This window comes from Salpingoeca rosetta (assembly GCF_000188695.1).
Source record: "Salpingoeca rosetta unplaced genomic scaffold supercont1.1, whole genome shotgun sequence".
In the NCBI taxonomy this organism is placed as follows: domain Eukaryota; class Choanoflagellata; order Craspedida; family Salpingoecidae; genus Salpingoeca; species Salpingoeca rosetta.
In genome coordinates, this window is record NW_004457740.1 from 1,280,474 (window position 1) to 1,294,961 (window position 14,488).

At 55.0% G+C, this 14,488-nt stretch overlaps 3 protein-coding genes across 3 annotated transcripts in view; 2 read left to right on the forward strand and 1 right to left on the reverse strand.

Annotated features, from left to right (window-relative positions):
- The window catches only part of PTSG_00285 (uncharacterized protein), a 1,371-nt gene extending 681 nt beyond the window's left edge, over window positions 1-690 (forward strand). The window contains exon 4 of the mRNA XM_004998779.1: window positions 197-690. Coding sequence (XP_004998836.1) covers window positions 197-346 — 150 coding nt within the window. The 3' untranslated portion in view covers window positions 347-690. The remainder of the gene's footprint in view (window positions 1-196) is intronic.
- On the reverse strand, window positions 638-10,198 carry PTSG_00286 (uncharacterized protein). Its single transcript, XM_004998780.1, has 29 exons — window positions 9,914-10,198; window positions 9,596-9,679; window positions 9,239-9,349; window positions 8,952-9,047; window positions 8,627-8,791; window positions 8,254-8,341; window positions 7,862-8,008; window positions 7,460-7,623; window positions 7,217-7,270; window positions 6,815-6,985; window positions 6,419-6,532; window positions 6,082-6,153; window positions 5,793-5,879; window positions 5,416-5,551; window positions 4,993-5,220; window positions 4,650-4,780; window positions 4,246-4,395; window positions 3,973-4,057; window positions 3,667-3,813; window positions 3,451-3,560; window positions 3,187-3,316; window positions 2,891-2,936; window positions 2,684-2,759; window positions 2,361-2,462; window positions 1,943-2,092; window positions 1,676-1,747; window positions 1,279-1,375; window positions 1,051-1,121; window positions 638-878 (listed from the first exon to the last, which is right to left on the reverse strand). Exons 1-29 carry the CDS (start codon window positions 10,040-10,042, stop codon window positions 777-779), a joined length of 3,315 nt encoding a protein of 1,104 aa, XP_004998837.1. The 5' UTR covers window positions 10,043-10,198; the 3' UTR covers window positions 638-776.
- Window positions 10,199-10,214: 16 nt separating this feature from the next.
- On the forward strand, window positions 10,215-14,488 carry PTSG_11572 (uncharacterized protein). The gene is made up of 11 exons (XM_004998781.1): window positions 10,215-10,563; window positions 10,916-11,125; window positions 11,258-11,455; window positions 11,653-11,734; window positions 11,983-12,026; window positions 12,214-12,250; window positions 12,435-12,493; window positions 12,801-13,077; window positions 13,349-13,379; window positions 13,618-13,700; window positions 13,857-14,488. The coding sequence occupies exons 1-11, from the start codon at window positions 10,417-10,419 to the stop codon at window positions 14,138-14,140; spliced, it is 1,452 nt and encodes a 483-aa protein (XP_004998838.1). The 5' UTR covers window positions 10,215-10,416; the 3' UTR covers window positions 14,141-14,488.

Sequence of the window (14,488 nt, forward strand, 5' to 3'; positions counted from 1 at the left end):
CTGTGTGTGTGTATGTGTGTATATGTATGTATGTGTGTATGTGTGTGTGTGTATGTGTGTCTGTGTGTATGTATGTGTCTGTGTGTATGTATGTCTCTCATTCTCTGTCTGTGAGTGCCTTCATTTCTGTCTCCCATTCACACACACACACACACACACACACACACACACACACACACACACACACACACAACAGTCGGGATCGTTTGAGGATACAGCGTCGCTGTTGGGCATCTCCATGAGAAAAGTGAAGGCGCTCACCAACTCCAGCAGTGGCCGAATCATGTGTTACATCGTCGGGTTCGCCGTTGCTGTCTTCTTTGTCATCTACGTGCTGATCAAATGATGATAACGCACCACCGTTGAGGGCCTCGCAGTGCAGTCGTTCGTCGGTGTGTTCCTACCCTGGTCGTGCTTCCCATATGCATCGCGGATCTGGTTTCGCTTTGAACGTGAGGGCTGTTTGTTTGTTGGTTCGTGCGTGCTAAGCACTGCACATGGCCATTTTGCTCTCACAGACGTTAAGTTCACACCACGTGTGGCACTTCTCCGATGATCAGGACCCGCTTTGCTTTGCACCCTCACGTGTGTACCTTTGCTTCTCCCCAGCTCCCATTCCTTGAACTGGTCACCGAGAGCGGTGTGTAAAGTTAAATGACATATCAACCAATAAGCAAGCAAGCAAGCAAGCAAGGCGTCAGGCATGTAGGGTGTGGTGGCGATATGACATGGCAACAGCAGCATGTGCTTCGTGCCAGCAGCACGCGCCTGCCTATTCAATGCAATCGCGCCATTGCTTCAAGCGCCGCCTTGGCCACTTCAGCGGTCACCACGTACGGGCGGCCGTCTTCGCCCATGAGGGACATGCCGGCCACCAGCTGCAGCGCAGTCGCGTGTCATTGGCGTGTGACGTGGTGACGTGAGCACGAGACGGAGTAGTGGCCTGACACATCTGGCACAACAAAACCACACAAGAGCGGCTCCACACACACAATCACACTCTGACACAAGCAGACAGACAGACAGACACACAAGACACACAAGACGCACCTCCTTCTGCTCTTCTTCTGGCAGCTGCAAGAACGTCTCAACCAGGTCGCCATCAACAAGGCGTGGGTTCACTGAAATCAATGCACACACGCAGGCACGCACATGCAACGCCACGGTGTGTAAGTACTGGTCAGCCTTGCACACGATACACGTGCATACAGGCACACCAAAGAGAGCGTGTAGGCAGTGTACATTGTCACTTCATCCTTGCATGCTCCCAAGCCCAACCTTGTTGCGCCATGCGCTGCTCGTCCCGCGCTGTCCGGAATTCCCTGTGGTCCAGCCCACCAAGACCCCCGATTTTCTCTTCCATCCTGCACTCCAGCTGGGGAACACACACACACACACACACACACACACACACACACACACACACACACACACACACACACACACACACACACGCATTGGCAATCGTCAGCACATACACCATTGTTCGAACACACGGAGGTGTTGCCGTTTCGGACCCACCATCATCGTTACGTGCGTGTGTGAGTGCGCGCGCGAATATGGCTCTCTCCCTCTCTCTCTCTCTCTCTCTCTCTCTCTCTCTCTCTCTCTCTCTCTCTCTCTCTCTCTCTCTCTCTCTCTCTCTCTCTGTGCATGCCAAGACAAACAAGCGTACCGCTGTCAGGAGTTCCGTCTGTGGCGGTGTGAGCGGCAGCAAGCACGCCAAGCCACCACCCATTGTGCCAAACTGAATGAAACCAGGCATGTAAGACCAAAATTAGACAATCGTGGCCGGCAACACACACTCTCTCACACACACACATATGCGAATGCACATATGCAGACACCATGCGTGCATCCAGACGGTAACCATGCGTGCATGTGCGTGTGTGCCTTTTCAATCTGTATACGTGTGCAATCCATGACTATGAGGCGAACGTACAACAAAGAAGGTGTTGCGTAGCGGCATGCTACTGTCGACGGCAGCCGCAGAGCCCAGCGCCGCACGCACGAACGAGGTCACCGTCTCCCCAAGGTAGATCTCAAACTTGGCGTTGAGCGTCTGCATGGTCGAGCCGGGCTCAAACTCGCGCTGGGGGGGGGGGGGGTGCAGAACACACACACACACACACATACACACAGATACACATACACACAGCCACACACACACACAGACACAGACACACATACACAGAGAGCAACAATGAGAAGTTGCAATGAGCTGCGATAAAGGCACGTAAAGGTGCACACACACACGGACAGACAGGCACATGTTCACACAGACACACATATTCACACACTCTCCCCTCTGTAAAGAGGCTCGTGGCAAGGGGGACACTGGGTGACAAAGCACCGCCTACCTGGCACACGGAGAGGGAGTGGGCATGCGACGCGACAAGGAAGACTGTTTCGTTGACAAGCGCGCACGACGACACCCAATTGGCTGTTTGACTTCCAGCCACCTGTACGCAGCAGTGCGCAACACGTTGCACCAACAGGTATCAGCTCACCCAACAACATACGCACACACACGCACACTCATACACATTTACGCAGACACCCACAGACATGCACCCACATTTACGCAGACACGCACAGGCAGGCACACACACACACGCACACACACACACGCACACACACACACGCACACATACACACACACACACACAAGCTTGAAGCGTACGAGTTGCAGTTTGTCCTGCGCCTTCTGCATGACAAAGACGGCGTTGAGCATATCGCCAACAAGCACAATGTCGTCGCTGCATCCACCGCACACACACACACACACACACACACAAACATGTGCACGTGTGAGGCATGGGTTGTCATGCAAGGGCAAGAGGTCCCAATGACGACGGTGCACTGGTGGTCAACAGGAATTGCAAGTCACCAGCTGTCGAGGGAGACGACGGCGCCAAAGTTCTGGTTGCCACTCACTGCTTGGACGAAACAGCAGCGACGCAGCAGATATGATGCACACGCAACCCAACAATACAAATACACGTGTGAGCATGTGCGCAAGTGTGTGTGCAAGTGTATGTGCGCGCGAGTGTGTGTTTGTGTGTGTGTGTGTGTGTGTGTGTCCAAATGAATGCACTAAGCATGTGGCATGCCACACCAGCACATGCAACACGCACGCGCGGCTGCAAACAAGCACACGGCAATCGAGGCTCATGTCGTCGTCACCTGCTCGGAGCTTCTTGGCAGCGTCCTGTCCAGTCGCATCGTATTTGAAGTGAACAACCTGGTTGTTGATCCCCGCAACCAGATCATCTGTGTCCTTCCCACACATCTTTGTCAAGCAGTACACGCTCCCCTGCAAATGCACGCACGCACACACACACACACACATACGCACGACAACGTGAGCTGGAGGCGGCAAGCACGAGCAAAGCCGCACACCGACAGACAGACAGACATACAGACACAGACACAGACACAGACACACACCGCTGCTTCGCATTCGTGGACGATTGCGATTTCCTTCTTGTTTTCGAGTTTGGAGATGAGGATCCGGCCGCGTGACGGCTGTGTTTCCGTCGGGTCCACAAACGCCGTTCCTGGACACGACGACAACAGTAACGCCGTTGCGGTGATGAGTGGTGTGGCAGTGATGTGAAGACATGCACAGAGGACAATCAGAAACACGCACACACACACACACACCGATGATGAAGTATTCTGTGTTGTCGTCCTTGAATTTGTGCTGGATGACGCAGTTGACGGCCTCCGGAGCCGGCAGCTCGTGCGATGCAACCATCTCCAGCGTCGTCCCGTCAAACACGCGGATGGCACTCGCAATCCCTCCATCCTCTTCAAAACACACACACACACACATACACATGCGAACAACATACAGGGCCAGCACGCAAGGCAAGGTCAGCAATCGAGCAATTTAGGCGACAGCAACAACAAATCAACGCTGTCAGCAGCATGACAGGACGACCGAGAAGCGCGTTTAAAGCGACGCACCTTGATCGACGTGGCCTACCACCACGACATACGAGGGGTTGGCCGAGATGGTCGTCAGGGACACGGGCGAGAAGCCAAGCGCAACCTGCGAGGCGAAGGGCCAGTGGAACCAGCAGTTGTGTGGTCAACGCACGTGCTGTGTGTATCTTGTACATACGTGCAAACGCGCGAACGTGTCGGTTTATGCAGGTATGTGTGTGTGTATGCTTTTGCTTGTGCACGCACACGTGTGTGGAGGGTGTGTCTGGGGTGGCCAGCCGAGGCGAACGGTACCTTGTTGATGTGGAGGTTGTTCATGCGCCCAATCTGGCCAATGCCGAGGCTGGCTGGGGTGGAGAAGACGAGGCTGTCAGGGTAGGCGGGCGTGCTCAGGGGCGCAACGCACGTCAAGTTCGCCTCGTTCAAGGTGGAAAACGTCACTCGCTGCACAGGACACGGTAATGCACAGCATCAGGTGAGGGGCACTAGCTGTAGCACGTGTTTCAAGTGCACAGACACAAGTATGCAACTTGCGTGTGTATGTTGCTTGTATGCATGTGTGTATGTTGTATATGTGCCTATGTGCGCATTTGTCTACGCACACACATACACACAGACACACACAGACACACACACAGACACATACACACGGACACACGGACACACACAGACACACAGACACACAGACACACACTTACGCCTGAGTCCGCGTAGAAGAGGAGGGACGTGTTTGAGAGGGCGACGACGGCAGGGCCAGAGGCAAACTTGCACGAGACAAGCGACACGGGCTGCTTGCCTGCATGCACGTGTCGCTGGTTGGTCATATGCCCTGTTTGGATGGAAACACACCGGCACATCATGTCAAGTCGGCAAGCAGTCGCAATGGCAGCAGGTAGGGCATGGTGCAGCAAGCATTCTCGTTCACCCAAGTGCACGCACGGGTGCACAGAGAAAGAGAATGCGCATGTGTGTGTATGTGTGTGCGTATCTGTTCCCTTCTTGCACATGCAAAACCCAAAGCAATGCTAGCGGCCAACTTACAACTGCCTTCGGCAAAGATGTAGCGGACCACGGATCCGTCTCCCATCCCGAAGAACGCGACGTTCTGATCGCCAAGCCGCGTGATTGCGCACGACGTTGCAATAACACCGGCTTTGAACGGTGCTGAGGAGGCAACGCGCATCGAGGGAAGGTGGTACACCTTCGCTTCAACGTTCCACGTGCCCGCAACCATCACACTCGTGCCGTCATCGTTCACGGGAAGAATGTCTAGACGCATGCAGGCAGGCATGTGCAAACAGGCACAGGGTGCATGTGAGCTGCTAGCGTTGAGGCACGCTTTCATGACCAGCACACACACACACAGACACACACAGACACACACACGCACACACACACATACAGACACGCACACACACACAGACGCGTGGAACACACGGCCCACAACAACACCGCATGGCTGACCAAGACACGAGAGCTCGTGCTCCAGCGTTGTGTCCTTTGTTTGCGTGAGTTTTCCCTTTGCAATCTCAAAGATGAGCAGCTGTCGTCCACTCGACACCACAAGCTGCTTCTCACTGCACGCGCATGCACCGATGGCCTGTTGTGGACAGTGGTGACATCGCGGGCGGTGCATGGGGCACGTGGTTACAGGAACGTTGTTAGAGTGGCCTTCAGGGGTTAACGAGGGCAGATGTGACAGGGTGTAGGCACTCAACAAGTGCGCCGTGTTCAATCAACTCAAATGAGTACGGCAACATGAATAACAAAGCACCTCTTCACCACCATCATCCCGCTCCCTCCCTCCTCGCTGCTGTGTGTTGCGTTCACCATGCACGCACCTGTCCCTCTGCTGCTTTCCATTCCGCAACGCGAGCGAGTGTTTCGGCGCACACCAGCACGACCTCATCCTCCGTCACAAACAGCCACTGATCGGTACCGTTATCGTATACACGCACGTGTAGGGGTCGTAGTGATGGCGAAGATGATGATGATGATGATGCGGATGGTGATGATGTGAGTGTGTTGGGTGCATGTATGGGTGTCCAAAATGGGGTAATTCGTGGCAGTAACGTGCAGTGACTTGCAAAACAAGGACGTCGCGGAAACGGTTAGCTGCTGGGTGCGGACCTGATTCTCTGCAACGTTGGAGCAGAGTAGTGCAGGGTCGGACGGTGCCGACGGAACCTCAAACCCACACAGCTGTCGCATGTTCGTGTGCGTGCATGTGCGTGTGTGTGCGAGCGTGTGCGTATGTGAGTTCAAGCAAAAGGAGGGCAACACAACGTAAACATGCGTGACTGCAACGAGGTGTCACCAACTTACATCATCCATGCGCACACTGCACCAGCAACAACCGGCTTACATGCCGACAACGGGCAACACAGACAAACAGACAAACAGGCAAACAGACAGATAAGCAAGCACACACGCACACACACACACACACATGCGCAGTTGTGCGCACCTCTTCGCCCTCGAATTGGAGAAAAGCGAGGCCGCCGGCAAAGGAGAGGGCAAGAAAACTCTCTTCTGTTGCTGCTTCTGCTTCTCCGCTGGGTTTGGTGAGCACCCACACACGCTGCAATCACAACAGTCACACGCACATACACATGTCAGGCAACAGGGCCAACAACACACACACACACACAGACAACGAGTCGTAGACAAACCAAAGAAACGTGACACACCACACAAGCGGCAGTGGACGGGAGGAGGCGGCGTCACACACACACTCATACATGTGATTCCATGTGCATGCACGTGTACGCGTGTGCGTGTGCATGTACACGTGTAAGCATGTGTGTTGTGTACAGCCGTCCTAGATGGGGCATGAAGGTGAGGGAGGAGGAAGGGGGTTTACCTGCAGGTCGTCGAGCTGCACGGTTGCCGAGCTCGTGATGTTGACACCGCGCTGGATCACACGCAGGGAGCCGTCCTTGCCCGCCCCAGATGCCGTTACAAGCCGCGTCTCGCCAAACGACGCTTGCGGCAGCGAGCACATGTCAAGCACGCTCCCAATGTTCTCGTGTGTCTGCAGCCACGCCAGCGCACAGGTAGACGCACATATGTGCAATATGTGCAGGCATGCATACATACACACAGACGTACGCAGACACACGATATAGACAGCCGCAGGACATTGGTCAGCACGTGAATTGGGACTGCACACATGTGAGCCAAGTGGGCAGGTGGGCAGATGTCAACGGGTGGAGGACGGGGAGAATGGAAGAGAGTACAGGGCAGCACAGGCAAGCATACGCACATCAAGGACGATGATTTTGTTCTGGTTGTCGTCGTCGGTCTCCAGCTTGACCACCTAAAGTGAAACAGCACATGCACGGGGAGCATCAGCGGTGTAACAGCATAGCCTGCAGACAAATCCAACACTGCAGACCACCCTCCTCATGGAGCCCTCCCTCCCCCCTCTTTCTCACCCTCAGCCAGCCAGCCGGACAACAAAAGAGTCGACCAAGCAAGCAAGCAAGCAAGCCCATTTGGCAATCACCTGGCTGTCGCCGACAACGCTGCCGACAAAGACGACGCTGTTGTCGAGGTACGCGAGCGTGGACGGCGCAACTGTTTCGCCAAACGGCTCGTACACAATCTGCTGCACCTGGTCCTCCTCCCGCTCCAGCACCAGCAGCGCGAGTCCGCCCCGGAGACTGTCGCCTGCACCGCCGGCAGACACCGCATTGCCACGTGCCAAGCGGGGTAGGGGGTTTGTGAGGGTAACCATGTGCAAGGGCGTGTGTGAGTGTGTGTGCGATGCGCGTGTGTATTTGCATTGTGAAGTGTGTCGGATGATGGTTGAATTTGATCAATTGTGAGTATGTGTGTGTGCACTTTGCATGCGTCGGCAACAATTCCCCTGCCAGCCAATGCCGAAAAGCCGATCCCAGCCCCTCACCAATGAGAAAGCGTGCGCCCGAGTCGTCGACGTCGGCCACGGCCTGCACCATCATCTCGGGGATGCTCGCCGCCTTGTATCCGTTTGCATCCGCATACACAACCGCGTCCGCCCCAAACACCAGGCACCCCTCGCTCGTGTTGGGCACTGCGGCGGCGGCAGCAGGCACGGCAAGTGGCGAAGGCGTGCATTGTGTATGTGTGTGCACGTATGTGTGTGTGTGCATGTGTGAGTGTGCACGTATGTGTGTGTGTGCATGTGTGAGTGTGTGTGCATGCAAGTGAGAGAGAGAGAGTGTGTGTGTGTGCGTGTGAGCGCAGAATGTTGCAGGGCATTGCAAGCATCAGCGCGTGGAACCAAGACCGTGTGAAAATGTGATCTCATGCGTGTACCTGGGTGAAGAAAGTGGGCCGAATCTGGCACGGCGCCTTCGAGTCGCGTCTTCCACACAGATGACACCTCCACCAGCTCATTGCGGGACTGCACACGCATGCACACACACATGAGCACATGAGCGCACACATGCACATGTGCGTACAACCGTGGCAACGTGAGGCGTTGTCACAGCCAGAGAGGCGAAGACACTGCACTTAAAAGGCTCACATAGAGCATGCATGCAGCCATGCATGTCACACACCCACACACAAACACAAACACACGAACACACACAAACACACACACACACACACACACACACACACACACACACACACACACACACACACACGCACACAAACAAGCACGCGCAATTCTGCGGGCACGTACGGTGACGCGCATGAGCTTGACGAAGCGCTGGTCAGCGCGCTGGCAGAGGACGGCGAGTGTTGGCTCTGCGCAGCCGTGCAGCATGGCCATGGACAGCACCTGGTCTGCATCCAGCCGCGCCTCGCTCGCCTCCTCCTCAAACTTGCACCCGTGGATGCGCAGAATCTGGCAGGGTGTGTGGGGCAAAGTAAGGACGGGCACCGCGCGGGCGATTAAGCAAGGGGGAGGCACGAGTAGGGCGGGGACTTCGAGAACAGGAGTAGCTACACATACACACGCTCGCGCACACACGGACAAACATATGCACACATGCATGTGCGCACACCTTGACGAGGCCAGGGTACATTGCCATGACAATGACGCGGCAGTCTGGGTCGACAGCAACGAGCGGGCCGGTCTCCATGGGAAACGAGCTTGGGTTCTGCAGCCCAATACATCGTCGTTATGGAGCGGTTGTTGATGAGCACACCCCATGTGGACATGTCGGCAACAGAAGTGCGACCGCGCGTGCGCGTACGAACAAGAACACACACGCACATGTCACACACGTCCGACGCACGTGTGCAACAATGACGCAAACCCAAAATCAAATGGCATGTAGCATGGGCGTACAAGGAGGTTGCCGTTGGTGTGTGTTTCTAGTTTCTTTGTGTGCTCGTTGAAGGTGAGCACAAAAAATCGCATGTCATCTGTCATGACCAAGAGCGAGTCAAGGCCTTTCATCTGTCACAGCATCAGCAGCGGGAGTGGAGGATGGACATGGTCGTGAGCTATTTATCTCGTGTGCGCGCAGGCAAGAGCTCGGTGACACATACAATCGACAGGCACAGCACAAACACACAGACAGACAGACACACAGACAGACAGACAGACGGACAGACACACACACAGACACACAGACACACAGACAGACACACACACACAGGCACACACACACACACACACACACACACTCGGCTCAAGACAAACCTGAGGGAATGTCATCTTGCGAATGCATGCCACTTTGCCGTACACGGGGTAGTCGTGAATAGGTTCCAGCCCTTGCTCACCCATCTGTGCTCCAGCGCAAGGTCAACAACAACAACAACAACAACAGAAAAAAAAAAACAACCCCCCCCCCACCCCAACGTGTGAGAGCCACACAGATATTGTGGGAAGGAGCAAAGCAAAAAGGGGAGCCGAGGATGTACCAGGGTCCAAGCATTCAGGGCAATCGTCACTGCCACCATCCAGCACTTGTCGCTCCTTGATCATTCATGCACATCATGGTTCGCTGAGCCACCTCACCTTGAACACTTGCAGATGGGTTGACTTGGCCAACACCAAGCATGGCGAGTCTGCCTCAAACAGGTTGACGGTGAGCGCCTCTGTCACAGCCGTGGGCTTGACGGCATACGTCAGGTAATACGCCGCCATGCTTCAACGACGCCAACAACCACAGTGCCCTTTTGTGTTCCTTCGTGTGCTACGTGTGTTTCTCAGCAAGTGTGTGTGCTGTGCGCGCGAAAGGCTCAGCAGCTTTGCTTTCTTGTTGCCTTATCTGCTTCGCAGTGGTGGTTGTGGACGAATGCGTGAAGATATGGCCACATTTCCGCGTCGCCTGAGCTGGATTTGGCGCAGCAGCAAAGAGAAAAGAAGGGTGTGGTGTGGTGGACGGTGCTGAGCCCAGGATCCAAGCAACCAACCAAGCAAGCAAGCAAGCAAGCAAGCAAGCAAGCAAGAAAGCAAGCAAGCAAGCAAGAAGCAAGCAAGCAAGCAAGCGCAAACAAGCGCAAGCCAGAAGGACGTGAATGATGTTGTTGAGATTGCTAGTGGCCGTGGCAGCGGCGGCGGCAGCGGTGGCCGTGCTGCTGCCTGCGACCACACGCGCTGAGCCTGCCTTTGAGATTGACGTTATCGACCCACATCTGGACACCATGCCTCCTGGTGGCTACGAGGTGCGTTGGGTGGTGTTGGGGTGTTGGGTGGTGTCGGGTTGCTCGAGGATGAGGAGGCAAGAGACTCTCTCCAGTCATGCCATGATGGCACTTGTCTTGCAACACACATGCGCAGAGATAGACAGACAGACAGACAGACACACACAGACACACAGACACATGCACACACAAAACCACACAGATACACACATACACACACAGAAACACACAAAAACACACATGCGCACACATGCGCGCGCACACACACACATACACACATACACACACAACGTTCGTCTGCTTAGTGGAGCCGCATGTTGTGTGACCTTGTGCTCATGACATTCATGTTCCCGACACCTTTCTTCGCTACCAGATGTACGCCAATGGGTTTGTGTACGCACAGTCCTGCACTGGCGGTCTCATTGCGTTTCAAATCGTCAACAAGGCTGCGTACGATGAGTGCGACGCCTCCCTGGATCCAAACGCCGGCGAAGCCAAGTACTGCGGAACAGAGAAGCTCTACATCCCAGTTCCACAAGCACAGGCGCCGGACCGGCACCCTTGGAAAGACATTGCATTGACGGTACGTGAGGACAATGTTGCGTGACTGCGTTGCTTGGCGTGGGCGGCCTCGATGCGTGGTTGAGCTCAACCAACCCGTGCTTATTCCTGAACCCCCCCCTCCTTGTCTGTATGATTTGGTTTGTGGTGCCAGGGCTTTTCCGTGAATGACACCATCTACTTCATCTCCGACAAGAAGAGCGAATGCAACAGTGGCCGCAAGTTTCTTGTCCACGTGCGCCAGGACCCGGCGTGCTTTGCCACGTGCTGTGCAAACACCGGCGAGCACTGCTTCTTTCGCTTCAACCATGAAGGCGAGCTCAACTGTGAGCTAGTGCGCGACGAGTACCCGGTAAGCACTGATGGCGTGTGCGTGCGTGCGTCTGTGTGTGTATTTGCTTGTGTGTATGTGCTTGTGTGTGTGTGTGTGTGTGTGTGTGTGTGTGTGTGCGGCGCACATGCGCACATGCGCACATGCACATGCGCACGTGTGAACCGTTGAACGACACATAACATCGCCTTTGTCTATGCTTTGTTTCGTTCACACAGGGTGGTGGCAACATGTGTGATGACGGCAATCCAGAAACCGAGGGAGACACATGCACAGATCGGGGCGTCTGCCTTGGCCAACGTGGGTTCATGCTCTCACACACGTGCAAATACACACAATACGCACAACATGCACACGCGCATACACTGTCACATTGCACGCGCTGTATGCGCATGCGCATGTTGCCTTCTTCGCCTCCCCGTGTGTCACGCTTTGCAGCTCTTTGTTCGTTCACATCTTAATACCTGCTCACGTGTGCGTGTGTGTGTGTTTGTATGTGCGTGTATGTGTGTGTGTGTGTGTGTGGTTGTTTGTTCTGACAACAACAGGTGTGTTGCACAGCTACTTTCTGAAGAGCATGCTGGCGCCTCATGTAAGTGCCGCTGCACGTGTGCCCCGTGTATACATGTGAACGTGCAGGTGGATGTGCAGGTGGATGTGTAAGTGGATGTGTGGACATTTGGGATCTGTTTCCGTGCGTGTTTGTGTCCCTGATGCTGTTGTGCCGTCCTCACCACCATATTCGTCGGCCACTGCTTTGCTCCCGTGTACTTGTGCAGATGTCTGCAGGCGATTTCACCACAGACGGGCGCGCAGGTAAACAAACAATCACACACGCACGCACGCACACACACACACGTACACACTGTGCGCATGTGTTGTTCCCTCTGTTGGTTCCTCGCTCTGGGTGCAGGCTTCGCATGCATGTGCACGCGTACGGTGGGGCCTGTTGTCATGCACTCACTTGTGCCCCTTGTGTCGCTGGGTGATATGCTTGCAGCCGTCATTGCTGCGCTGAAGACTGCTCTCCAAACGACTGCTGATATCGACATCACAGACGTGCGTGACACATGCATTGCGCACATGTGCCCGTCCCTCATGCACACAGCACGTCACCCCTTGCACGCCAACCCCACACTGACTCACTTCCACTCTCTCGCACACTGACTTGCACACTGACTTGCACACTGACTTCCATTCCACACACTCACACACACACACACACACACACACACACACACACACACACACACACACACACACACACACACACACACACAAACACATTCACTCACACGAACCACGACGAACCCCCTCCCCAACCCCCTCCCCCAACACACACACGCACACACACACACACACACAGGTGAGCGCGGTGAATGCGCTGAGTGTGCGGGTGACGATCGCTGTTCCGGACGAGAATGTACCGCTGGCGGTGCTGTCAAGCCGCCTGTTCGCCGCCGCATCCATCAACATTGATGGCGCCCCCGTCCCCATTGCACAGGACGTGTTCACCACCACCACAACAACAACAACGACGACGACAACGACAGTGACAGGCGGTACCGGTGCACAGCCTGGCACGGGCCCGAGCGGAGGGTCGACCACCACCGCCGACCCAGCAGCAACCACGCCAGAAGCAGGTGTTGTGCTGTGTGTGTCTATGTGAATCACAAATGGGTTGCGAATGTGGTCCTGAGTTGCGTTTGGCGATCTGATACACACATATACACATACAGGCACACACACACAGACATACGCATACACAGACACAGACACAGACACAGACACAGGCACAGACACATAAACACAGACATGCACAGACATGCACAGACACACAGACATACACAGGCACAGAGACACACAGCCCGTTGACCAACTCACCCCTTTCTGGTGTTGTTGCTGGATGTGTAGGTCGATCCGCGGGTTTCAAGTGGGGCATGACGTAAGTGCGAAACTGTTGTGTCGTCACCATCCTCATCACATGTGCTGTACTCACCTCACACACGCAGCAAGTGCCCCCCCCCCTCCCCCTCCCCCCCCCCCAAAAAAAAACAAAAACAAAACTATTCCGCTCACCACCACCACCACCACCACCACCACCTCCTCCTCCTCCTCCTCCTCTTGTTTTGCATGTGTGTGAACACGTGTCTGTGTGTGTGTGTATCTGCGTCTGTGTGTAGCGAGACGGGCGCGGCCGTCGGCGTGGCTGCAGGGATTATCTTGATCGCAGTCGTCATCTTCGTCAGCGTCAAAGCCAAGAACAGTACGTTCTCCTATCTGATCATCTTCACCTGCGATACATAACGCAACAGCAACAACCTCACCTTCATCATCATCATCATCATCATCATCATCATCATCATCATCACCACCACCACCACCACCACCACCACCACCACCACCACCACCACCACATCAGGGCAAGGGGCATATAACCGGCGCGTTGCCGCTGCAGACATCCACACGTCAGCCTCTGCTGCTGCGGGCATCACCATCAACCCGCTTGCCCGCTCCGCAAACATGTACAGCGGCGTTGCAGGGTCCGGACACTCCCCCGCGGACAATGGCGGTGGCAAAGGCAGAGGCAAGGGCGCACGTGGCGGCGATGATGTTGAACTCGGTGGCGGGCAGATTGTGACGCAGCTGAGTGCGGACCTGCCAACCACGATTGAGACGTCGGACCCTTACGAGTCTGTTGCGTGAGCAGCAGGGCACGACGCGTCGCCCCCATATGTAATTGATTCCTCGATAGCGTGTGTGCTGCTGTTGTTTTTGTTGTTGACATGGCACTCGTGTCGTGTGTTGTTTCACACATGAGCTGATGTTGCTGTTCTCGCATTCCACACGTGTTCTACCTTTCATTGCTTGCTTCTTTGTTTTTGCTTTTGCTTTTGCTTTCGATTGTCATTACGCCCTTGTTTTTCTTTGTCTCTCTCTCTCTCTGTCCCCCCTCCACACACACAGACACACAGACACACAGACACACACACATACTCTCTCGCATTATGTCAGCCTCTTTTCGCTGACCAATGAAAACTCTACACACGCGCA

Excerpts from the sequence above, each read along its gene's own strand:
- PTSG_11572 (XM_004998781.1), top strand. The coding sequence starts at position 10,417 with ATGATGTTGTTGAGATTGCTAGTGGCCGTGGCAGCGGCGGCGGCAGCG. Across the intron at positions 11,126-11,257 it reads GGAAAGACATTGCATTGACG|GGCTTTTCCGTGAATGACAC; the intron begins GTACGTGAGGAC and ends TTGTGGTGCCAG. Across the intron at positions 12,251-12,434 it reads CACCACAGACGGGCGCGCAG|CCGTCATTGCTGCGCTGAAG; the intron begins GTAAACAAACAA and ends ATATGCTTGCAG.
- PTSG_00286 (XM_004998780.1), bottom strand. The coding sequence starts at position 10,042 with ATGGCGGCGTATTACCTGACGTATGCCGTCAAGCCCACGGCTGTGACA. Across the intron at positions 8,792-8,951 it reads TGTACCCTGGCCTCGTCAAG|ATTCTGCGCATCCACGGGTG; the intron begins GTGTGCGCACAT and ends ACACCCTGCCAG. Across the intron at positions 8,342-8,626 it reads TCAAGCTCATGCGCGTCACC|TCCCGCAATGAGCTGGTGGA; the intron begins GTACGTGCCCGC and ends ATGCGTGTGCAG.